Source organism: Marmota flaviventris, chromosome 5 (genome assembly GCF_047511675.1).
Source record: "Marmota flaviventris isolate mMarFla1 chromosome 5, mMarFla1.hap1, whole genome shotgun sequence".
NCBI classification, from domain to species: Eukaryota; Metazoa; Chordata; class Mammalia; order Rodentia; family Sciuridae; genus Marmota; species Marmota flaviventris.
The window spans coordinates 163,607,894-163,632,046 of record NC_092502.1 but is presented as its reverse complement, the minus strand read 5'-3'; the positions used below and the strand labels follow the sequence as shown (position 1 = coordinate 163,632,046).

At 60.3% G+C, this 24,153-nt stretch overlaps 1 protein-coding gene across 1 annotated transcript in view; it reads right to left on the bottom strand.

Moving 5' to 3' along the window:
* Slc6a3 (solute carrier family 6 member 3) overlaps positions 1 to 20,507 on the bottom strand; it is a 35,980-nt gene extending 15,473 nt beyond the window's left edge. Inside the window, exons 1-7 of the mRNA XM_027943912.2 lie at positions 20,222 to 20,507; positions 18,382 to 18,513; positions 12,380 to 12,611; positions 7,410 to 7,548; positions 6,600 to 6,734; positions 3,184 to 3,287; positions 1,812 to 1,936 (exon numbers count right to left, since the gene is read on the bottom strand). Coding sequence (XP_027799713.1) covers positions 1,812 to 1,936; positions 3,184 to 3,287; positions 6,600 to 6,734; positions 7,410 to 7,548; positions 12,380 to 12,611; positions 18,382 to 18,513; positions 20,222 to 20,507 — 1,153 coding nt within the window. The remainder of the gene's footprint in view (positions 1 to 1,811; positions 1,937 to 3,183; positions 3,288 to 6,599; positions 6,735 to 7,409; positions 7,549 to 12,379; positions 12,612 to 18,381; positions 18,514 to 20,221) is intronic.
* Positions 20,508 to 24,153: the final 3,646 nt, after the last annotated feature.

Here is a 24,153-nt window from a genome sequence, read left to right as displayed (position 1 = left end):
CCCTGGGGTCCTGAGAACTGGGGCCACACCAAGGGCAGGGGGACGGGTGACGGCGGCAAAGGCAATGGCAGAGCCACTCCCGGGGCTCCTCTCCTGCCCGTGCCAGCATCACCCGCTGTGCGGGGGGGCAGCCTTCTCAGGACCTGCCCAGATTCTACCTGCAAAGCGAGGGTCCTACTGCGTGGCCTCTGGGGACCAAGTGGGTAACCAAGGCTGGCTGTGGCCAGTGCTCAGGGCACAGGCAAGGTGGCCCTTCCTCCAACTCTGGGCCCCAGGAGGAGGTCAGCTGGTGATGGCACTGTTGAGGTGGGGCAGGTCCATCTGGGTGCAGTGGTTATCACGGCCTATCTGCACACAGCCCTGTCCCTTCCACTGCATGGATGCCATCTGCCTGAGGCCCTCACCAGAGAGGAGCTGGTGCCAGCTCCACAGGCAAAGTAGATGTCACTTTCAGCTCTTGGACTCTGTGAGCTAAGCAAGCCTCTTTTCTTGGTTTTGGTGGTGGGTACTGGGGATTGAGCACAGGGGCACTTAACCATTGAGTCATATCCCCAGCCCTATTTTGTATTTTATTTAGAGACAGGGTCAGCAGGAAGCAAAATCCTTGCTTTTGCTGAGGCTGGCTTTGAACTTGAGATCCTCCTACCTCAGCCTCCCGAGCCACTGGGATTACAGGCATGCACCACCATGCCCAGCTAAACCTCTTTGCTTTATAAAGTTCCAATCTCAGGTATTTCATTACAGCAATAGAAAACAGACTAAGACACCATGCCACTCAAACACACAGTGCTACAGCCCTCCCACTTTCTCAGTTATAAGACACAGGTGTGGAAAGACATTTGGAATCTGAAAGCAGGCTGTATGAGTGAGAGTCCACATGCCAGGGACTTTGGGGATTTCTCTGTGACCTAAATCCTATCTACGTACGTCATGATCTCTGGATCTTGGTCAGAAACAGATTAATTGCTGACATCAAGAACAAGCCAGCTTGGTTGTGGCAAGGCCAGCACTGCTTAGACCTGTGTCACATGCAACTGCAGCAGTTCAGTCCCCCTCCCTGGAGCTGTAGGTACCTCCATCAGGGTACAGGCCCTGAGGGACAATGTCCTCCTCAGACCTTGCCAAAGGACTCAGGGTGTCTGCAGGAAGCATGTGTTGAGGGACAGAGGTGTGAGGTGCTTTGGGGACTTGTGGCTCTGTTGGCCGTGTTGGCCTGGTGCAGAGGGCTGCAGAGGGTGGGGGACTACAGAGGGCTGGGGTCTGCAGATGGCTGGGGGGCTGCAGAGGGCTGGAGGCTGCAGAGGGTGGGGGGCTGCAGAGGGCGGGGGCCTACAGAGGGTTGGGGGCTGCAGAGGGCTGCAGCGGGCAGGGGGCTGCAGAGGGCTGCAGGGGGCAGGGGGATGCAGGGGCAGAGGGCTGCAGGGGGCAGGGGGATGCAGGGGCAGAGGGCTGCAGAGGGCAGGGGGCTGCAGAGGGCTGAGGGGCTGCAGAGGGCAGGGGACTGCAGAGGGCGGGGGGCTGCAGAGGGTTGGGGGCTGCAGAGGGCTGCAGCGGGCAGGGGGATGCAGGGGCAGAGGGCTGCAGGGGGCAGGGGGATGCAGGGGCAGAGGGCTGCAGAGGGCAGGGGGCTGCAGAGGGCTGAGGGGCTGCAGAGGGCTGGGGGCTGAGGCTGCTTCTGACAGCAGGCTGCTGTGGGCGGGCACTGTTAGGTCGCCCTTGTTCAAGGCAGACACTCATGGACGGAGGCTCAGGCCCCGCCTGGTCCCTTTTCATCTTGGGGAGTGGGGAAGGTGGGGCGGGGCTGGGCTCACCGTCCTTGGCCACGTCCCCAATGGGCACGTTGTGCTTCTGTGCCATGTATCCCAGGAAGGAGAAGACGACGAACCCGGAGGAGAAGCTGGTCAGAGAGTTGATGGAGGTGGTGACGATCGCGTCTCTGCAAGGACAAGACAGGCCGCTGGTGCCAGCCGAGCTGCGGCCCTGTGATTTCCCAGTCATTACTCTCCATTTCCTGTGTCTGGGGGGCAGGAGCTCTGGAGGGGCTGCTTCTCCAGATGAGCTCGGCAGCCCTTCTGCAGCCCGGCAGGGCCTGACCTGTGGCCACCCTGGACCTCCTGCCTCAGGGTGGGTGAAACAGCCTGTATTCTGCTGGCCCAGGGTGGTGACTGCCCCCTTTGCCAGGGGGCTGCCAAGCAGGGCTTCTAGGACCAGAGGTGTGCACACCCCTGTGACATCACTGAAATGCAGATCCTGAGCGGTGGCCCAGTGGCCGCTGTGTGTGCAGGCACACATGGGGACGCTGGTGCTGCCAGTCTGAGGTCCTCACTGGAGGGCCAGAGGCAAGCCAGGAGGGGCCAGGGCCCTCAGGCGGCCAGCGCTCTCCTCCTGGGTCCATGTGGCCAGCCTGCCGCAGAAGAGTGCATTTCACCCGCAGAGTGCCTGGACCCGGTTGACACGGGGTGGACTCTGGGCTGGGGCTAGCTGGGGGCCTCCTGCATGGTCTGACTGGCCGTTTCGCTGCACTCAGTCTGAACTTTGCGCAATTTAATCTTCATGATGTGAAAGAAAGTGAACCAGGCTCTGAGGGTGGGAGGAAGCAGGACTCAGACTCGATTCTGTTTGCTTTGGGAGGATTTGGGTTTGGCATGAGGCTGCAGGTGGCCCGCGCCCTCCTGAGCTGGTGGACCAGCCGAGTCACCTCAGGGTCTGGCATGCCATCCTGGGGTCCAGGCTCCCTCAGTGCAGGCCTGAGGGGCACACTGAGGTGGCTCCTTGGGGTAGGCGTCTTGGTGAGGTTGGACCCTGAGCAAGGGGACAGAGACTGCTGCGCTGGCCTGGGGAGGAGGTGGCAGGAGGAGAGCATGTCTGCGCAGAGGGCTGGCTGTGCTGCCCCGCTGTGTCCCCTCCAGGAAGGTCCTCCCCAGGAGGGGGCACGCATTCCTATGGACCAAGACCCCAAACCCATGGGTTTCAATACCTTCCTCAAAGTGAGAATTAAGATCTCACTGAGTGCCCACCTTATTTTCCATTTAAAAATCTGTGTGGTCAGAGGTTGTGCAAGCAGGGTTGAGCTTCCAGGGACCCTCGTTTCCCCACGTCAGCGTCCCTCTCCCGGCCACCCGCCAGCAGTGATGCCGACTAGCTCTCACAGACCTCTCAGGGCCGCTGCAGCTCAGGACTTACCTGTAGCAATTGTTGGTGAACTTGTTGTAGCTGGAGAAGGCGATGAGCACCCCGAACCCAACACCCAGGGAGAAGCACACCTGGGTGGCAGCATCTATCCAAACCTGCCGGGAGGAGTGAGACCGCTGCTAGAGGCAACGCAGGAGGGCGTTCCTCGCCCACCCACCTCGGGGACCTCTGCAGCTGAAAGCCTCGGACCCCAAGGAGCAGCGAGCCTCCCTCCTCCCACCCTGTAGGAAGCAAATGGCATTAGCAGAGTGCTTGGCGGTGGCAAATGCCACCAAGGGAGTGACCCTCCTGCACCACTGGCCTGAGAGAAAGGGGGCAGGTCTGCGTGGTCTGCCTATGTCTGAGATCCCCTTGGAGCGTCCACACAGCTGTTCCACACGACCAGGGGCATCTGGTCCCTTCCCACTGAAGCTGCTTTGCGTGTTAAAGCACCAGTGAGCCGACGCTCCGCGTGGCCCCCGACACTCCGCGTGGCCCCGCCGCTCGGCATGGTCCCCCTGACCTGCTAACTCGTGCTTTGTGTCTTTCCCAGCACCCCAAACCCAGCAGTGCAGCCAGCATGAGTGGTGCCCAGGAGCTGGGGGCCACCTGAGGCCAGATGTTGGTGTCCAGCAGGTGGCTGGCCCACTTCCTGAATGTGAAAGGAAAGTATGCAGGTCAGGAGCTGCCTGTGGTACATGACTGTTCACGTCAGGGCCTGCAAAGGCCATCAGAGCCCAGGCCTGCCCGACTCCTGCACAGCCCGTGGGAGGCTGAGGAGAAGCCCCGAGGGTTTGGGCAGAGGCCGCTACCTGAGGCGTCTGGGGCTGAATCCAAGGAATGACAGCAGGAGCTCCCTCGGGTTGTGGGGTGGGAGGGAGGGCTGGAGGCCTCCAGTGTCCCAGGCGGCTCCCCTGTTTGGGGGAGGCGAGCTGGACGCAGAGGAGGCCGGAGCCTCGGGCTGCAGGGCACCAGGTGCCTCCGTCCTTTGGACAGAATGTCAAGATCCCCAGGGCCACCACATTGGGGACCTGTGTTAGAGGGCAGCTGGCCAGCTGACCGTCAGGGCTGAAGAGGTGGCCCAGCATGGTCAGGTGGGCAGCGGGCAAGGGGGTCCCTGCTCTGCTGTCCTGTGGCCCCCGTGCCAGTGATCATGCCACCCCTGCTCAGGTGGCTGTGGGCAGCGGGGGCAGCACTGACGAGTCCTGCCTCCTGCATAGCCCTTGGCCCTTGCCCAACTGATGTCACCCCAGCCTGGGCCAGCACCGGGCCCGGGCCCTCAGTCCTGCCCTCCCCGGCCTCTTCCCCGCTGCGTGCCCACCCATCTGCGCAGCCATCGTCCACCGCCTGCCTCAGTCTCCTACCCACGTCGGCCTCCTGCCCAGCCTCCAGCCACCGTCCGACTGCCCACCTGTTCCTTCTGTCCCCTGGTTTCCACGCCCTCACGTCTGGGCCCCGCTCTCCTCTGCGGAGTGCCTCCCACACGTGCACCGGCTGCCCTCTTGCAGGCTGCCTGCCCCTGCTGAAGCCCTGTGCTCTAGGTGGCCCCTGCTTTGCCCTGGATTCTGGAACATACCTCCCGCAGGCATCCCCTGCCCGGCTGCCCACCCTGCCCTGCTCCCACCCTGCCCTGCTCCCACCCTGCCCTGTTACCCACCCTCCACTCTGCCCACCCTCCACTCTGCCCACCCTGCCCTGCTGGCCACCCTGCCCTGCTCCCACCCTGCCCTGTGCCCACCCTGCCCTGTTACCCACCCTCCACTCTGCCCACCCTCCACTCTGCCCACCCTGCACTGCTGCCCACCCTGCCCTGCTGGCCCACCCTGCCGTTACCCACCCTCCACTCTGCCCACCCTGCCCTGTGCCCACCCTGCCCTGCTGTCCACCCTGCCCTGTGCCCACCCTGCCCTGTGCCCACCCTGCCCTGCTTCCCACCCTCCACTCTGCCCACCCTCCACTCTGCCCACCCTGCACTGCTGCCCACCCTGCCCTGCTGGCCCACCCTGCCGTTACCCACCCTCCACTCTGCCCACCCTGCCCTGTGCCCACCCTGCCCTGCTGTCCACCCTGCCCTGTGCCCACCCTGCCCTGTGCCCACCCTGCCCTGCTGGCCCACCCTGCCCTGTTACCCACCCTCCACTCTGCCCACCCTGCCCTGCTGCCCACCCTGCCCTGCTGCCCACCCTGCCCTGTGCCCACCCTCCACTCTGCCCACCCTGCCCTACTGCCCACCCTCCCTTGCTGCCCACCCTGCCCTACTGCCCACCCTCCCTTGCTGGCCACCCTGCCCTACTGCCCACCCCCCCTTGCTGGCCCACCCTGCCGTGCTGCCCACCGTGCCCTCTGCCCTGCTGCTGACGGCTGCATCTCGCCTGGCCTGGTCCACACCACAGTCCCCTTTGCCGGCTCCTCCACGCCCCAGCCCCCAGGGTGCTCCTGTCCACTGCCCTCAGGCCTCTGCAGCTCTCAGGTCTCCTGTGCCCTGAGGCCACCACTGCCCCAGGCGTCCACTGTCCTCAGGCCTGGCCTCCACCTTCAGCTGGGCTTGCCTCACCGCCTCCTGCCCCTGGCAGAGGAGCTCTCCTCTCCTCCTCCTGTTTCTGCGGCAGCTTTGGTCTTTCTGCTTCCCTGTGCACCTGGAACTGACTCCTGGCCTTACCTGCCTAGGGCCACACCTGCGGAGGCCTCCTGCCCCCGCCGTCCCCTGCTGCTGCCCCTTCCCACAGTGACAGCACCCCTGGATGGCCTCCGCCCCGCCATCCCGCCTTGTCCACCTGAACCTGACATCCCCACAGAGCTGCTCTCTCCACCACCCGTGCCCAGGAGCCCCTGCCACTGGCCACTGCATTCCTCTTTGCCCAAACAGCACTGTCCCTTCTCCCTCCCTCGGGGACCCACCCCGCAGGGCCTGGCCAGACCTGGCCTCTCTGAGGCCGCTCCATCCACATGCTTCAACCCACAGGCTCTCTCCCTCTGTGCGGCTGACTAGATCTGGTTTCCCCCGGGACCAGATTGAGGTCACCCTCTTATTGTGCTCAGGCCCAGGAGACCCCGGCGCAGGCAGCGCTGCGGGTTGGTGGACGGGGAACCGCAGCAGCCGGCTGAGCCGCACGGTGTTTTCTAGAACTCCAGGGCACCCTCTGGCAGCAGGTGGCAAAGGGGAGGAGAGCGGGGCAGCCCTGGGGTGTGGTGCCTGGCAGCAGCCAGCAGAGGACTGCCCCCCAGGGTCCTCCCCCTGCACCTGCTCAGGCTCCCTGCTCTGCACAGGCCCCTCACCTGGCCTGACAGTGCAGGTGCCAGCCGGCCTGCACCTGCTGGACAGAGAAGTTCCTGCCCAGTGCCTGTGGGACTCCCGGGCCAGAACGTAGGTGCTCATGGCCTGGGCCCTGCCAGCCCTTGAGGTCTGGGGTCCACCGGGGGTTACTCACAGATGCCTCGCAGAGCCGGTAGAAGTCCACGCTCAGGTAGGCTCTGATGCCGTCCAGGGCCCCAGGGAGGGTGATACCGCGCAGGAGCAGGGCAGTGAGGACCACGTAAGGCATGGTGGCTGTGATCCACACAACCTGCAGAGAGCAGGTGACACTGGACTGCCCAGGCCACTGGGAGGGGGCCCTGGTACATCAGGTGCTGGCAGGAGAGCAGCACAGGGTCACCTAAGTGGTGAGTGCTAGGAGGTGGCCTCTGAGGGCCGCCTGGTGTCCTGCGCGTCACACAAATGCAGCCCAGGGAAGCTCATTGAGTGGACCGCAGCTTGCCTCTGTCCTGTGTGTGTTCCAGGCCTCTTGCAGTGGGCAGGAGTGGCTGGGCTCCCGATGGGTGAGGGGCACGCCAGCTGACCTTGCTTGGGAGTGAGAGGACTGCTGTCCCGGAGGGCTGAGTGTGCCTACCACAAGTGCAGTGACCACTGTGTTAAAACTGCTCTGGGTACCCACGTCCCTCCACAGCACTTTCATAGGAGAGAGAGAGAGAGAGAGAGAGAGAGAGAGTGCGCGCCAGCGCCCCCTGTGCTTGTCTTCACTCTGGAAACCACCTGCTGTGGGTGATTCCCTCTCCGTGTCCTTCCCCAAACACAGCAAGTATCTCCTCAACCCCACAGGGCCACATGTCCACTTCTGCCCATGGACAGACACTTGTCCATGCTGGCTCAGCTATGGCATGTGTCCCGACCATGGCTGTGCATCCACCCTGACCTGACCACCATCCTGTGTCCACACCTGGTGGCGGGGCCCAGCACTCACCTTCCCCGAGGTCTTCACCCCCTTCCACAGGCTGAAGTAGAGCAGGACAATGACCAGGACCAGGCAGGCTGTGAGCTGCCACCGCGGAGGGCCCAGGTCGTCGATGCCACGGCTCTCGTGGAGATGCAGCACGCCACGCCTGGAGGGGCACAGGGGCTCAGAGGGCAGCCACCACACCCCGACCTGGACAGCTGGCCAGAGACCTGCCCTCCCTGCTCAGCAGGGACACAGCAGTCACACGCAGGGAGAGGCTGGGAACCCGACCAGGCACGGGATCTGACCAACCAGAAAGCCTGCTCTGGAAGGTCCAGCCCACCAGCCCGTCCCCAAGGCTTCTGGACACCCGGCCCTCACCGCCTGCCCATGGCACCCTGCTGTCTGGAGTGGGGAGGGAACGGGTTCCCTGGGTCTGTGGGGAGGGAACCCCAGGAACCAGAGGGAGGCTGGTGCCCGAGATGGCCCCAGGCTTCCTGAAGGCCGAGCAGCTCTGAGCAATAACAGGCTCCTGACCCCTCCCACTGCCCGGCTGCTTCAAGGAGGCTCCTCAGGGGCGGACTTGGGATGACTCTGCTCTGGGCTCCATCAGGGTCCCCACGTGGCTCCTGTCCCCAAAGGGCAGAGTGTAAGGTAACAAGGAGAGGGGGTGGGGTGGAGCCAGGCTCCAGTCCTGGACACTAAGTCCTGGTGACAACCTGCAGGAATCTGTAGGAAAGGAGGGACAGGAACAAGAAATGTGAACTGAAACCAGGATGAGACCAGTGAGGTCCACGTCCACCGTGGGAAAAGACTGAGTCGGCACAGACACTGCACTCTCCGGGGAGGAGACGGGGACGTCGGCTCGGCCTGGGGTTCGACAGCGGATTCCTAGACACACGTGAAACCTAGACAAGTCTGACGTCATCAGGTGTCAAGACGTCTGTACGTCCGAGGAGTCCATCAGCGAGGGAGCAGGGACTGTGGAAGGGGGAAGACGCGCCCAACTCCCCGCTGAGCAACAGAGTGGCAGCCAGAAGGAAGGACTCCCAGGACCAACAGCACGGCACAGCCCTCCATGCTAGGGTGGGCTCCGGCTGGCGCTCCTCCCCGCAGGTACACCACTGCCAACCGGCACGTGGACAGACACTGAATGCACCAGTCACTAGGGACGCGCAAACCCAGACTATGAGAAGCTGCACTGCCCACATGGATGGAGGTCATCTGAGCCAAGAAACAGGCAGAAAAGAGGTGTGGTCCAGCATGGAGAAGCTGGGAACCATGGGCACTGCCGGGGTGTGAGGGCAGCGCTGCGAGGTCAAGCTCAGGCTGTCCCGGGGAGCTGGCATTGCGTCTGGGCACACACTCAAAGGGAAGGAAAGCAGGGTTCACACTCCACGTGCACCCACATTCCCATGGGTCCGCAGCAGCCGGAAAGCCCCAGCTGCCCAGGGGTCCAGGCAGCTGCAGGATGTCATCAAGACCAAGAGCCAGCTGGGCTGAAAATGAAGTCAAGCCCTGGCACTGGGTGGACCCTGAAGGTGTACCCTAAGAGGAGTGGGTCAGAGCAAAAGACCCCCATGGTCCACGGGCGGGACGCCCCGGGGTCATCGGAGTCATCAGCTGGTACCTGTAATGTGGGGGCCAGGCCTGGGGGGACTCCAATTGAGTTTAGTGGGGACAGAATTCAGGTTTGGGAAGCCGAACACAGTGGAGATGAGAGGTGGCGATGGTCTCCCACTGTGTGAACGCGCTCAGTGCGCCACAGACCTGCGCGTAAACGGGAAAGCACTGGATTCATGTGCAGTTGCAACCTGGGAGCCCCCGAGAAGGGAGAGCACGCTCAGGAGGCCAGCGAGTCACTGGCACCGTGCTCATGGGGGTGCCTCACGTGGGGGGCAGTGGGCCAGAAGGAGCCTCCCCACAAAGACGAGGCCAGGTGCTGGCAGGCGGGAGGGTGGGACGGATCTCCGGGCCGCCATTAGAGCACATCCCAGCCAGGACAGTCGGCAGCACAGTGTGGAGAGGACCTTGACATGGCCACACAGACTGGGAGGAGGGAGCAGGCTGCGGGGCTGTCCGGAGCCGTGGAGCCACGCGACGTGAACGTCACCTGGCCACGAGGCACGAGGGGCTGGAGCCTGGTCACCCGCAGTGCGGATGAGGGGAAGCCTCAGAGCTGATTAACCCCAGAGGAGAGGTGACACCAACTGAAAAAATAGCAAGAGAGAGACTTCAACCCCACCATACAGATGACAATCACAGGCAGACTGTCACACTGGACACGAGCGGGAAGAGACTATGCTGTGTACCAGAAGCCCACTCTGAGTGAAGGACACACAGGTCAAATGCCAGAGCGGGAACAGGTCACGACGTGGCCACCACTCCTAATGGCGGGGTGGCCATATTCATGCCAGAAAAGCAGCTTCAGGAGGAGGTGACCCAAAGGGCAAGCATGATGGCCAGGGGGTCAAACCAAAGGCCGACACTCACGCACACACCTGCCTTCATCCCGGGGCCTCCGGACGCAGTGCAGCCAAGAGAGCATGAAGAGGAAAGGCAAGCCCACCACTGCAGGGGGTGCCGGCACCCTTCCCAGGACCTGGCCAGCAGGGGACAGCAACTCCCTGCAGACACAGCGACTGAGCAGCACCGAGGACACCAACCAGCGGACCGTTCCCTTGACGCCCCCGACAGCATAAAGCATGCTCTTTCTTTTGAGATGGGTCTTACTGTGTTGCCTGGCTGGCCTTGAACACCCAGCCTCTGGGACCCTCGCTCTGTAGGATCCAAACACCACTAAGTTGCTGAGGTGACCTTAAACTAGTGATCCTCCTGCCTCAGCCTCCTGGGGTGCTGGGATTAGACGTGCACCAGCATGGCCGGGCCACCGTGCGTTTAAAAACCCATTCTTTTTAGATGCATCTTCCACCAAGCTACCAGAATAGAGAGTACATACAGAGCATTCCCCAGATGCACCACACAGCAGGCCGTGAACAAGCCTCAGTAAATTTTAAAAGATTAAACTTTTATAATTATGTCATTTTTGTCAAAATGAAATTAAATTAGAAATTGATAATAGAAACATCTAGGAAACCTCCAAATACTTCAAAGTTAAACAATCAACTTCTAAGAATATTCCACTAGTCAAAGTCGAAATCATAAGTGAGATTAAGAAATACCTTCCCTTGAATGGAAATGAAAATACATCTCCAACTTTGTAAGATGTAGCTAAACTGGTCCCTTAGAGGAAAACTCATAGCTCTAAATTCAGGGCTTTCTACTCTGTGTTAGAAAGTGGGTGAAGGCAGACTTAGCAAGTGTCCATGGCAGTGAGGGGCATTCAAAAACGCCTGGAGCCACGCAGGCCACACTTTCCGGGCTCAGGCTTCTTGCTTGCCGCGCTAACTGACCCTCAGTCCTCAGATCCATGGAGAGGCGCAATTCACACAGTGCAGGGAGGCTGACTGCTACGGGTGGGTGCCCACCTGCAGGACGCACACTCATCACTGTCACCACCGTGGCCTTTCTTTGCCGTACAGTGTGACCTAGGCTCCTGACACGGAGCCTGTAGGAGCCTGCTTCTCCTTCACGGTGAGCTCATTATAAAGGGGGTCTGAACTCCAGACCCCTGCAGACCTGTGCACGGAGGTCGCTGGGCCTGAGGCTTCAGGGGAGTGAAGCCTGGGAGCGTTTGGGAGGCACAGCGGGCACCTCGGTGCCAGGAGAGGCTCCTCAGCACTCAGGGCTGTGGGTCCTCCTGCTTCCCCTCCCTGCCTCTGCCCAGCTGCCTCCAATGACAGTGGCCAGACCTTCCTGGAGCACAGAGCTCCATCGCCTCTCCATCTGTCTCCGATAGTCTGATTTCTGAAACATGCACATTCCTTTCTCCATTCATCACAAATCACTCAATTCTCTGCCTGACCTTCTAATCTGAAAATCACGCAGATGAACAGACACCCCACACCTTCCGAGAGGTGACAGAGAGGTGACATCTCTGCAACCTTCCCATGTACTCCAAAGTACACTGGCGTCCACCTGAAACTTGGGACGGGTGCTGGCTCGGCACCTGTCACTGTACCCAGGCCTCATGCCCCCCTGCATCCTCCAGGGCCACCCAGCTGTCCTGCAGATCCTGTGCAACCACAGCCCAGGGTAAAACTCTTGCTGGAAACAGGGTCGGGGAAGGACCACCAGTGGCCCAGTGTGGCTCCCCACAGCGAGCTTTCTCATGCACACACACATCTGGTTCCAGAGGGTCCAGGGGAGGGGTGGACCTATGCAGAGGTCACAGCCCTTCCAGGCAAGGCCACCTGGTGATGGAGAAGGGGACGAAGGAGTGGGTGCAGGATCGAAGGACTCAGAGAAAAACAGATTCCAGGAGAGGGGCTGGCCTGAAGATGGCCTGCAGAGGGTCAGGCCTGGCAAGCGGATGGCAGGAGGAGACAGAAGGCCAGGGGGAGCCTGCAGGGCACGGGGTGGGCTGGGGCAGCAGAGGAAGGGGCCTCTAGACAGGGGAGGAACCCAGTGAAGGCAATAAAGTTGTGTTTGTAAGAAGAGAAAAGCTCACGAAAGTGGGCTGCAGCTAGTGCACACCCCCGTGATGACCCCAAGGGCCAGGCTGCACTGCCCAGGAGCCCCTCTGCTGGAGAGAGTGGAGCCTGCACGCACCAGCGTGGCCGACCCAACGTGCAGAGAGTGGCGGCCAGAACACAGGCCGAGTGCACTTCCCCTCAGCACCCGGGAGGCTCCTTCCCCACGGGGAAGCGGGATGGATAGTGAGGGGCTCTTCTACCAGAGCTGCTGAGCTGCCGGACCCCTGTGGGATTCTCCAGGAAGTGGAGAAGCAGGTCAATGGCAGCTCCAGACAGGACAGAGGATCCCCTCCACACCTTGGGAGCAGCAGGGCAGGGTTTGGGTGCCCTCGGGGCTGCCCTGGGGGCCAGCCCTGCCACCCGGCCACTCTGCAGGCCTGTAGGAGTGGAACTTCCACTTACTCAAAGTACTCGGCGGCGGGCGTGGTCCCGAACGTGTCGTTGGGGCCCAGGCTGGCGCTGGCATTGGCGGTGCGGGCGTCGGAGCAGTTGGGGCTGTTCCAGGAGTTGTTGCAGTGCACCCAGGGCAGCTCCGCGGAGAAGGAGGAGAAGAGGTAGTGCAGCGCCCAGGCGATGATGACGTTGTAGAAGAAGCCCACGTAGAGCGAGATGAGGATGACCGTGAAGCCCACGCCTGGCGGGCGACATAGGGCCGTCAGCAGTGGCCCTGGCACCCCTCGAGCTGGCAGGGCTCTGGCCTCCACAGTGCCAGGTGACACACAGGGAGGCTCATGGAGGGGCTGGCCAGGCCTCAGGCTGTGACTTTAGGGAAGGGCCCTCTCCTCTAGCCAGAGACATCAGGGTGTCTCTAAGGGCCACCCAGGGTATGAGACCACCCTGGTACCTGCAGGGACCCTTAGGGCTAGCTAAGGACACCCAGCATCTGGGGCCACTCTAGATCATCCAGAGCCACCTAGGCATATCAAGGTCACCCACAGCCACACAGGGCAAGTGGGGACCATCCATTGCCATCACAGCCACTCAGGCTCATCTAGGGTCATGTGGGGGCTACTCTGGGTCATCCAAGAGAACATAACCCAGGGTTATATGGGGCCACTCTGTCTACATAAAACTGTCAAAATCATCTACGTCACTTATGGCCACAGTATCACCCTGGGCCATCTTGAGATGCCCATGCCAATTAGGCCATCAAAGGTCACCCACGAATGCTCAGTGTCATCAGAGGATAATTGGGGTCCTCCATGACCATCCACAGCAACCCAGGCCCAAGGACCACTAAGGGCACCCAGCACTATCCATGATGAACCAGGGACACCATAGTCACAGGATGGCTCACAGCCATCTGTGCTCATCCTTGCCCATTAGGTCACCCAAACTTACCCAAGGCCATCTGTGGCCACCCACAGGCACCCCTACCTTCCCCTGAGACTACCCAGGGTAAGCAGGGTCATCTGGGGCTATTTGCAATCACCCAGGCCAGGCCTGACCATTCAGTCTCCCAGGTTCATGTATGATCATCCAGGGCTTCCTAGGACCTCACGGGGCCACACGAGATCATCAAGCACCAGCAAGGAATGTCAGGACCATGTGGAGTTTCCTAGGATCACCCAGGGCCATGCATGAAGACCTGAGGCCACCCAGAGACAGACAGGGCCTGTCACCTGCTCTTTCCAGGATCACAAAATCTAGAATTTGGGATCCTCCACTTGGTGGGGGTTCCTGGTGAAGTAAGCAGAGCTCAGTTGTGAGCAGTCCACAGAATGGGGTCAGCCTGATGGTGGGCAGATGTGTCTGGTGGCTGGAAGGCCTCTGCATCGGTCAAGGGCTGGTCCTTAAGGATGCTGGACAAGCCAGTTGTGTTCTTGCCACTCTGGCTGGCTTCCCGTGCTCCTCGGCTTTCCTTCCCAGCGCTGTGCACATGGTGGGCGGGTCTGCAACTTTAATTTAGGTCATGAAAACCTGTGGGGTGCCGGTCTGATGGCTTGCAGGGGAGGAGCCTACCTTCGGGGTGCCTTTTTCAGGGAATGGCGTGGGGTTCTTCCCATGGTTACACACTCGGGGAGGCTGCTCTCCTGATAAGGCACCGTGTTTAAGTTCTCTTCCTATCCCGTAAGCAAAGATCAAGGAAGTGTAACTTGTTGTTTTAAACCAGGATCAGGAATGCACATAACCCCCTTGGGAAGTGTGCTGAGAGCAGTCAGACAAAACCTGAATGCCCCCTTAGGAAGGCTTCTCCAGAGTGGAACTGGTCAGTGGTGAGTCATTCACACACAGCTCTGCCCCTTGAGCTCCGTAGAGAGGCTGGGTTCTGCTAGAGAAGATGGCCCAGGCAGCCATGTTGGGCAGCCATGTTGCCAGGAAGCCAAGATGCTCCAAAAGGCACTGCAGCTGGCTTTTCAATGTTTTCAAGGTTAAAACTTTGAATCCCAAGTCCTCCGCTTGGAACTTGAGGAACTCAAAGGAGCTCTGATCAAACACTAAGGTGCATCCAAGTCTGCTGTGCCAAGGGAGGGCCGACTTTGTCCTTGGTCCTTCCGGGGCCACTGCTGTGTGGGAGAGTTCTGGGCTTCACAGCAGAGGGGCAGGAGCACCACCCTTCACAGGAGAGGAACAAATCAGCTCACCGAGCAAGTGGGCTTGTGTGGTCAGCAACACAGCACACGGGAGGGCCCTGTCCAGCAGCCCAGGTGCCTGGGGAGAAAACGGCTGCCCAGGAGGGTGGTTGCCAAGTGTTGACTGCTCATCTGGTCACACTGAGCTCTGCACATCAAGAAGGCAGACGGTGCCCCTGACATGCAGCCTCACCAGCCCAGGAACCTCGGTGCAGCTCTTCCGTAATGCCATGGAGGACCCAGCCATGGGGAAGCCACGTGCCCCGCCGCAGCCACATCTGGTTGCTGTGTGAGGAGGACAGCACAGTGAGGCTCCACGGGTGCCTCTCTTGCCACTTAGTGCCAATGGTTTCCGTCTCCTCTGAGCCAGCGCAGGCTCCCTCCCGGAGGAACGGAGGAAGCAGGGCGCTTCCTTTCCCGGGCACTCCGTGACGGACGTGCACGCCAGTCTCAGCTCTGACTACCAATTTTCTTAGTATTTCTTCATGTTGACCGTGTGTGTATTCTGTCGTTTCCTTTGAGCCACTGTGAATTCTTTTTCAGAACGAGGATGAGTTTGATCAGTCACACTAAAACATTACCGACTGCAAAACATGATGATCCTTTTACGTTCAATACAATAAGGTGATTTTCCCACAGCGCAGTCTGTGCTTGGCACCTGAACGGGAGCTTGCCGCTAACCCGGGCACCGAGTCCCCAGGAGAGTCATGTGCACCTTTCCCCACCCACAGGAGCCAGCGCTCCTCGAGCACTCACAGGCTGGCTGTAGCACAGTGTCACAGACTCACCGCAGGAGTCCCACTGGAGAGCGCACTGCATGATGGGGCACGACCTACAGTCCCTGCGGAGTCGCTGGGCAGGACAGAGACATGTGTGGAGAGAATGGGAAGGAGAGGGAGAGATGGAGGGGAGGGAGAGGGAGAGATGGAGGGGAGGGAGAGGGAGAGATGGAGGGGAGGGAGAGGGAGAGATGGAGGGGAGGGAGAGGGAAAGAGCCGGAGGTTTGCAGACGTTCTTCTCCAGGGCCCCACGGACAAGGCGAGCCGCAGTGCTGGAGGCCCCCTGAGCCTCTCTAGCTGCTTTCCCTCGGGCCTTGGAGACTGCAGAGGGACCACCATGACTCACGGCCTCAGACAGCTGGGCTCTTCGGAGTTCACCGTCTGGCTTTCAAAGTGGAGCTCAGCTCCTGGTTAGGAGCAGGGGCAGCTCCCAGGGCTACCCAGACACATCGATCATCCACAAAGGATGACCTGAATGACCGTTAGCTCCAAAAATCATTTTGGGGGCACTTTAACTGTTGCCTTATTTGCCAGGTGGCACTCCTATTTCATGAGACACGAAAATGTACCCAGGGTTATTAACCAGACCTAAGAGAAGACCGAGAGGAAGGAGAAGCATACACCAGGGGACGTGGGAGAAGGCTTCTGCCTCACCTGCTGTGAGGCCAACCACACCCTCTCATCAACCATCAGCCAAACGAAAGGGCAATTGCTTTCTGGGATTTTAGTTTGGTTGGCCTTAAACTACTAAAGGTCTTTCTTCTTGGAAAAAAAAAAATCTTTTTCTTGCATCAATTCATTGTACTTTCCATGGCTGCACAGGTGCCAGAGCAGACAGCCTGCCTCAGCAACCCATTTCCCCATCACAGGTCACACTGTGGGAAAGAGGCTCTGCTGAGCTGCCACTCCGAGGGCGCATGCGCTTCTTCCTGGGCGCCCTTGGCCCCAGCATGGCCCTTGGGGGCAACTGGGATGGTGTCGATTACCGCCCTGCCACGGTCTCCCTCCCTCCGGGTTCTCACACCTGCTGGGGACCCGCATCTGTGATCTCTGTTTCCCAAGACAGGGTGTGGACAGCCATGCCTGCTGAAGTCAGATGTCCTCTAGCAACCCAAGACAAGTCATCAGGGTCACCAAGTGCTCTGAAGTTCTTGGAAAATGCTTATTTTATAGACTTCAAAATAAAAATCCACTCTGGCAGTTTTGTTGGAGAATATTCTTGTGGTGTGACGTTCAGATAGAAAACATATTTCCTCTGCCAACCCAGCCTCAGGGAGAATGGCCTCCTCCCTGCCGTCCCTCTGCCAGTCCCTGCCTATAGAGAGCTGATTTTAGTTTGAGTGGACACTCAGCTCCTTGCAGGGAGTGAGGCACCGGCCATGTCAAGTAGGAACTTGGGACGTACTCCAGACATGCAGGGGTGAGCGCTCAAAGTCCACAAAGCACCATTTGGCGTGGCCGCAGCACACAGGGCAGCACACGGTCCTGGCACCTCCCCCACTTGAGGTGAGCTGCTCCACTGCTGAGTCAGCACTCTTGGGCTCTAAGCTCTCAGATGCCACCTGAATGTAAATCTCAGCTCAAGCCCATCAGGCCACCACCACAGCCTCGGGTGCAATGTCCTTGGCACTGCTGGGCAGAGCCTGGGAGGTCACCATCACTTCCTGTGCACCAGGTCCTGTTAGTCAGCTGACCTGGAGAAATGGTGCTGTGCAGTTCCCGGGCAGCACGTCGATGCCCAGAGCATGCGTTTCTAGAGTCCAGCACCTTCAGTCACCGGCCACACTGCTCCAACAGGGGAGGAGGGTGCAGACGCACCGCGGGCAGCTCTGGAGCTTCGACTCCCGCATTCGGATCCCAGGGAATGCCCAGCACCGCCTTGCGCCCCCGAGTGTCTACCTCACTTGTGGGCTATCATGGGCGATGGTGGGAGGGAAGACTCTCTACGTAGCTTCCTTGTGGCGTGGTCCAGAGAATCACTTAGCCCAGGAGAAAATCCCTGACCACTGGGGTGTTAGGAAGGAAGGCAGCCTACTGCCCGGAAGAGCCGGCGTGCCTGGCTGTCTCAGCGTTTCTGCTGCCAAGAGGGCAATCCTGTCCTCCGGGCAGACCTGCCCTAGGACAGCAGTATCCGCTGGTCCTGGATATGGATGCCTGGGCACTGACGGCACATTCCTGGAGACTTCTGCTCTCTTCCACCGCACCAGGTCTTCAAGACCTTCTGAGAAAATCCAAACTCTGGCCCTTCAAGGGTCGTTTTCTTAGTGAATGCCGACTGTCTGAGGGGCACCTCTCCTGTGTCTCCTTGAGGAAGTGCCCTCAAAGCCACCTAGAACCCACGTGCCAGGAGGGAGACCTGGAGCAGGGACTGTGTAACCCTGGGGCCTGGCTGGGGGGGCTGGACAGGTCTGGGATGGAGTCCTGCTCTGCTCATCCTGGGCAAATTATTCAAGCCCCCTGACCCTCAGAGTGTATCTCCAGCACAGAGAGAGACAGCATGGCGTCCCTCCAGGGATCTCCTGGGGACGAGTGAGCTGCTGGGCCACCTGGGGTCAACACGGGGTGTGTGCCTCATGGTGCTGTGCCCTCACATCAGCAGCCTTGAAGGATTAGAGAAAAACCAGACTGAGGATAAACAGATAGATACCAATAGATAGATGACAGCTAGCAAGAAAGATGATTTACATAGGTCAAGATAGCTGGGGAATCACAGACAGTGACCAGATGAAGATGATAGGAGATGATAGACAGATGGCTCATGGATGGATGAGAGGTGGCAGATTGGCAGGTGGGTGTTCTATATGACGACCATTGCAGCACCCTGACAAGATAACCCTGCTGAAGAACTGCAGGAGCCTCCCCTGGGACCGCCAATCCTCGGTCCTGGCGGGACTTCAGCGCAGGACCAGCTTAGAAGGTGGGTGAACTGCCTACGGGCCTCAGCAAGGCAGGACCGCACATGCACACTGGGCAGCCTGCTCTGAAAGCCGCAAGCCTCTGCGGCGGGCTGCTTCACTGTGTCAGGGCAAAAGGACATGTCTCTGCACATTACCTTTCAGGATGGGGCAGATCTTCCAGACGCCGGCAGCCCCTTCCCTGTTGAACTGCCCAAGGGCTAGCTCCATGTAGAAGAGCGGCATCCCAGCAATGACCATGAAGAGCAGGTAGGGCACCAGGAAGGCACCTGTGGACACACGCCCTGGCTGCGGTACGGAAGGGGCTGCTTGGCTTCCTCTGAGCTCTTACAGTCCCAGACTGAGCGTGGCCCTTTGCACCCAGTGGCCTTTCTGGGTACAAATGTCTGACCCTTGGAGGGGTGAGTCTCAGCTATGGTGGACAGCCTGCCTCCACACCTGTTGCCCACTATTTCCAGTGCCTCAATATGTCCCTCCAGAAACCCTGGTCACCCCCAACTCACACGATGACATCAAACCTATGACAGAGCCGGGACAGCCCCGCCCACTCTTGGTATTGCTCCCACTGCAGGCCTGGCCCCTCCCTGGCCCAGATCCATTTACCTCTCAGGATCTGGCCCCAGCACCCCCTGACCCTCCCCAGGGCCTGGCACTCGGAGTCTGCCTCTACCGCAGGCCACCACTGAGGTCCTTGCTGCCAGGAGCTGCCCAGGGGCCGGTACCCCTCGGGTGGGCCTGGTTCCCTGCACCTATGCCCTCTATCTCCCCCTCGAAGGCCTGGGCCCTGTGTAGGCCTCCTAAGTCCCTCTTACTCCCCCCCAGGCTGACCTCTGTAAGGGAGGGCTTTGCTCCCTTCTGGGCTGTGGAGAGCTGTGGAGACCCCTCAGCTCTGTCTTGGGACACTTACTGCTCAGGCCTTGGTCTCCTGTCTTCAAGATGGGCGTGCCATGAGGCTTCCTCAAGAAGTCTTGCCCTGCCCTTCCTATGTCTGGAGGATCCAAGCAGGGAGGCCAGGGGACGGCCCCCGACGGGGACGCGTGGGGAGGAGCGCCCCTTGACTTGGCTGCTCAAGTGAACTTTTCAGTGACCTGCCCCATCCCAGCCTGCTGAGTGCCGTGCAGGCAAGGGTCTACGGCTGGACGGATCCAGAAGTGAGGGCAGGGCCACTGGAGGCCCCATTTCAGGGCATCATCTGCCCCTCCAAGTTCAAGTTCTACATACTTTTAAACACTATCAAGCCATTTTTTGGCCCTTGGAGAATTTTTCCAAAGTGAAAACAACCACTGGAAACAGAGGACAGGGCCAAGGTGCCTCCACCTACTTCCTCCTGGTTGCCTCTTTTCTGGCCTCATTTTTCTCAGCTGTTAAGATGCAGAGCAGAACCAGACTCTGTGTTCTTCACCCGGGAGAGCCTGCACCCGCTGCATCTCCTGCACCTGGGACAGCCTGCACCCAGGACAGCCTGCACCCACTGCATCCCCTATGCCTGGGACAGCCTGCACCTGCTGCATCTCCTGCACCTGGGACAGCCTACACCCAATGCATCTCCTGTGCCCAGGAGAGCCTGCAACACTGCATCTCCTGTGCCTACGATAGCCTGCAATGCCGCACCGCTTGCATCTGGGACAGCGGGCACCCACTGCATCTCCTGCACCAGGGACAGCCTGCAGCACTGCATCTCCTGCACCCAGGACAGCCTGCTCCCGCAGTATCTCCTGGAGAGCCTGCACCCACTGCATCTCCTGCATCTCGAACAGCCTGCAGTGCTGCATCTCCTGCACCTGGGACAGCCTGCACCACTACATCTCCTGCACCTGGGAGAGCCTGTATGACTTCATGCTCTGGTATGAAGCAGCCCTGTCTCCACCAGGAGGAGAGCATAATTTTGCCAGTGAGCATGTGTTCCCTAAGAACACTGCTCCCTGCTGCCCTGTGGCTCAACCTGGCAGAAGGAACCGGGCCCCAGATGGCACTTACCTCCACCATTTTTGTAGCATAGGTAGGGGAACCTCCAGACATTGGCCAGGTCCACTGCAAAGCCGATGACTGAGAGCAGAAAGTCGATCTTCTTGCCCCAGGTCTCCCGCTCCTGGGCCTCCTCAGGGCTCCGTGGTGGGTTGATCAGCGTGGAGTTCGTGAGCTGCACCCCGTTCTGCTCCTTGACCAGGATGAGTTCCACGTCCCTGGGGCCCATGGCATTGGGCTCCTTAGCCGGGGCCACCAAGGGGGACATGGGTCCCACGGAGCATTTGCTCTTACTCATGGGAAGACTGGAGCCTAGGGATTCTGTGCTTTTTCCTCTTGGTCTTCAGCCAACATGAAAAACACAGAGAAACACACCGGTGTGGTAGCAGGTTGACAGTGTGCGTCAAGAGCAGACACCTGAGACAATTGTGCTGCCTTGGAAGGAGCAAACACATTCCAAGCTCCTAGGATGACATGATGGTGCTCAGGAGAGGCGGAGACTCTAGATCTCTTTGGGGGTCACGGGGGGAACCAGCCATGGAAACCCCAAGACAGACCTGCTGATGTGCCTCCTCCCCGACCCCCCACCTGTCAAGCACAAGGCTTGATTTGCTTTCTAATAACCATGCACAGATGTTCTGTCCCTTCTCCACATTCCCAGGGAGTCATCCCATAGTCTTCAAAGAGCACCAATAGAAGGTCTTTGTAACAGCACTATGCATTCTTTATACCAGGTAATAAAACAAAGAGCAAAATGTATATAAACAGCCACACTAAACTAAAAATTTAAAAAATAATTACAACCACTTGTTCAAAGAACATCTGTATTATTCAAAGTCCACATCCACCTGCGCCCAGGGGCTTCTCCATGTCCATCTGCCCAAGGCTTCCTGTGCCCTACCTGAGCTGCATGGAGGATTGATTGTGCAGGACTTCACCCAGGGTGGGGCAGCTGCCACACAACCCCTTACCAGGGAAGTGGCTCTCAATTACTTCCGCAAAGCCCTGGGCAGAGTGGAGGAGGGCTGAGCAGCCTGCAGACCTCAGCATTGTTCCCACTGTGCACAGACACTGAGTAAGCCTGGGCAGCAGGGTGACCGCTCTAGTGGGGTAACTTTCCCCTGCACCCAAAAGCAGACGCCTGACAGACGTTACTGTGTGCACCACTTCTCTGTGGCCTCTTCCCTGCAGGGACAGACCCATCCCATGTTCTCAGAAGAGCCACAGGGGTGCAGCACAGCAGTGGCCAACAGCTGGGGAGGGTGGGAGGTGCGAATAGCGCAAAGGCAGGCCCTTTAGTTCCTTGCAGGTGGGCGCACCAGGGCTCCTCCTGCTCACCCAGTGGTGCTCCGCATCGGGAAGGATCCAGACCCTTCCTGTGCTGAGGATATCAGAGGCCAGACTTGAGCCAAGAGGGCAAAATGTGGCCTCTGAGACAGCATCTTTCCTTCCGCTGCCCAGGTCAGGAGGCAGCTCCATGACAGACTCTGTTCGCCCCCCTCCCCACTGTGGTTCCCTGCAACAGTGGCCTGGAGCTCCCAGTCGCAACCCGCGTCCTGGCACCATCTTACAAATGGAAAAAAAACGCGGGAGATGAACCACCTCAGGATTGAGGCCACCACCTCTATGGGACGTGGGTTCGCGTGGCCAGTTCCGCCGACCCCAGGTGGTGTCAGGTCCATCGAGGCGGAGCAGGCGCCCCAGCCGCAACCTCAGACAGCCGCGGGTCCCGGGAAGCCGGCGACCTCAGCGCCTGCCCACCGGTCCGCACTCCGCGGGCGGGGCGGAAGTCCCCTCTGGCTGGGAGGGCCTTAGGGTCTCCCATTTCACCGCCAGACAGCGCTCTGCACCGCGACTGGTGGCACTTTCGGAGACCGCTCTGTCCCCGGGTAGCGGAGTCCCCGACGGACAACGCTCGCCCTGCTGGGCTCCCGGCGGCCCAGCCCGAGGGTCTGTGGAGTGAGCGGCGCGCCCGCCCGGAGGATGCTAGGGGCCGCCTGCGCAGGGAGCGACCCGCCTTTACCTGCCTCTGGCCCTGGGCTACAGCTGCGTTCAGGTCCCAGCAGGTAGGTCCGCGGAAACTCCAGCTCAGCGCCACCGCACTGGGCGGTCGCAGCCTCGGGCTCTTATCTGGTCGCGGGGGTCCGCCTCGCCCCGCCCGCCGTCGGGGCCCCCGCCCTGGCTCCGCCTCCTCACCCGCCCGCCCCGGGGTGGGCGGGGGACAAGCTAGGGCCGCGCCCCTGCCCCTCCAGGACACTGATAGCCCGCGGAGCCTGCTGCCACCGCTCTTAGGCTGCAGATCGAACCGCCTGGATCTTGCGTGTCCTGAAGCCTCGGACGCGTGGGAGAGGGGTGCACCTTTGGGTCCGATGAGTCTCTGGGAGACCAGCGGCTGCCAGGCAGGAGTTGCCTGAGTCTACCTTCCACCGTCGCCTGCACCCCCAGAGCTGCCCCACACACCGGTGCCTGCCCTGGGGGCTTCCTGGGCTAACCTGTCCTGCCAGGTCCTGGCGAAGCAGGAGACCAAAGGGAGGGAGCCGCGGGTGCACAAGGAAATCCACCCGAGCGGCTTAGGGTCAGCCCCACCACGCTTCCCCGGATCCCCACCCTGATTCTGGGCGACTCCTACCCTGACCTTCTGCCTGCCCCTCCTGTCCTCGCGGGCTGACATCTCCAACCTCCCTCTCTGGGAGGTGGTGCCGCCTGCGGTCGGGGTTGCTTGGTCTGGCGAGGGTATTCTGCCGGCTTCTCCAGCCTCAGGGGCGACCCGTGGACCCTGCCTGTCGGGGTCAGGACCCTGCCGCAGGGCTCTTCTAGGGCCACGTGCCCTGGCCTAGGACGTGAGGTCCGGATCCTCCATCCACATACTTCGGTTCATCCTCTGTGGCCCCAGCCAGGCCCCAGTGTAAGGCCAGGTTTTCAAGACCAGGCAGGAGCTCAGCCTCCTTGCTCTTGGCCCGAAGCAGGGGCGCAGGGATGGGCACCAGGGGCCTCAATCAGTCTCCTGCTAAACATTTCCCAGGACAGGTTTCGAAAGCCTGGATGTGCAGGTCCAGCTCCAGGCTCCAGGAACCAAAGGACTCTGAGAGAGTGCCACCAAGCAGACCCAGGACAACCAGGCACGGAGAAGGTGCCAGGTGAGTGGCTGGGCCCCACTTCTGCACCTGTAGGTGGCCAAAGCTCAGGCCTTCCTCCCAGGTGCACCTTTATTTTCCCCAATATGAGTCACTGAAAGAGGGTTGCCCAGGGCTCTCCCCACACCTCAGCCTGCACACTCCCACTGAGCTGCTGAGCTGCAGAGAGCAGTGTCCCTTTGTGCCTGGGACTCCAGAGTGCTCTTGCTCCTCACCTCCCCTTTGTGCCCCAAACCCTGAGGCCCCACTGTCTCCCCACAGCCTTCTAACTACAGGGCAGGGGCCAGGCGAGAAGATCCCCCAAGCAGCTCCTCCAGGCTGCGTTAAAACCAGGAGGAAGGGGCTCTGTCTCAGTTCATCCAGGGCTGCTGGAACAGAAACGCCACAGGCAGGGGGCGGGGGGGGGGGACAACCTCTGTTCCTCACAGCACTAGAGCAGGGGGTCCTGAGCCACGGGCTGCACTGCAGATCTGCCACCTGCCAAGGGCTGCCTGGGGCTCCAGGGTGTTCTCTGGTGTCTCCTCAGGTAAGCGGGGACCAAGCTTCCCAAGTCCTGTTTTATTGGGGCACAGATCCTGTCCCTGAGGTTGGAGCCCAGGAGACCCTCACCCTGAAGATCCCCCCTCCTAGTACCATCACAAAGGGGATAGGATTTCCACCCCTGCATTTGGGAGGGCTCATTTCAGTCCCTGAAACGAGGAGAAGTGATGTGCCACCGTCACCAGGGGAGGGGCCCCTCTGCTTGTGCATGGTCAATAATAGCATGGGCTTCCAGAGGAGGGGCGAGCCCAGGATGGGCCCCACCAACAG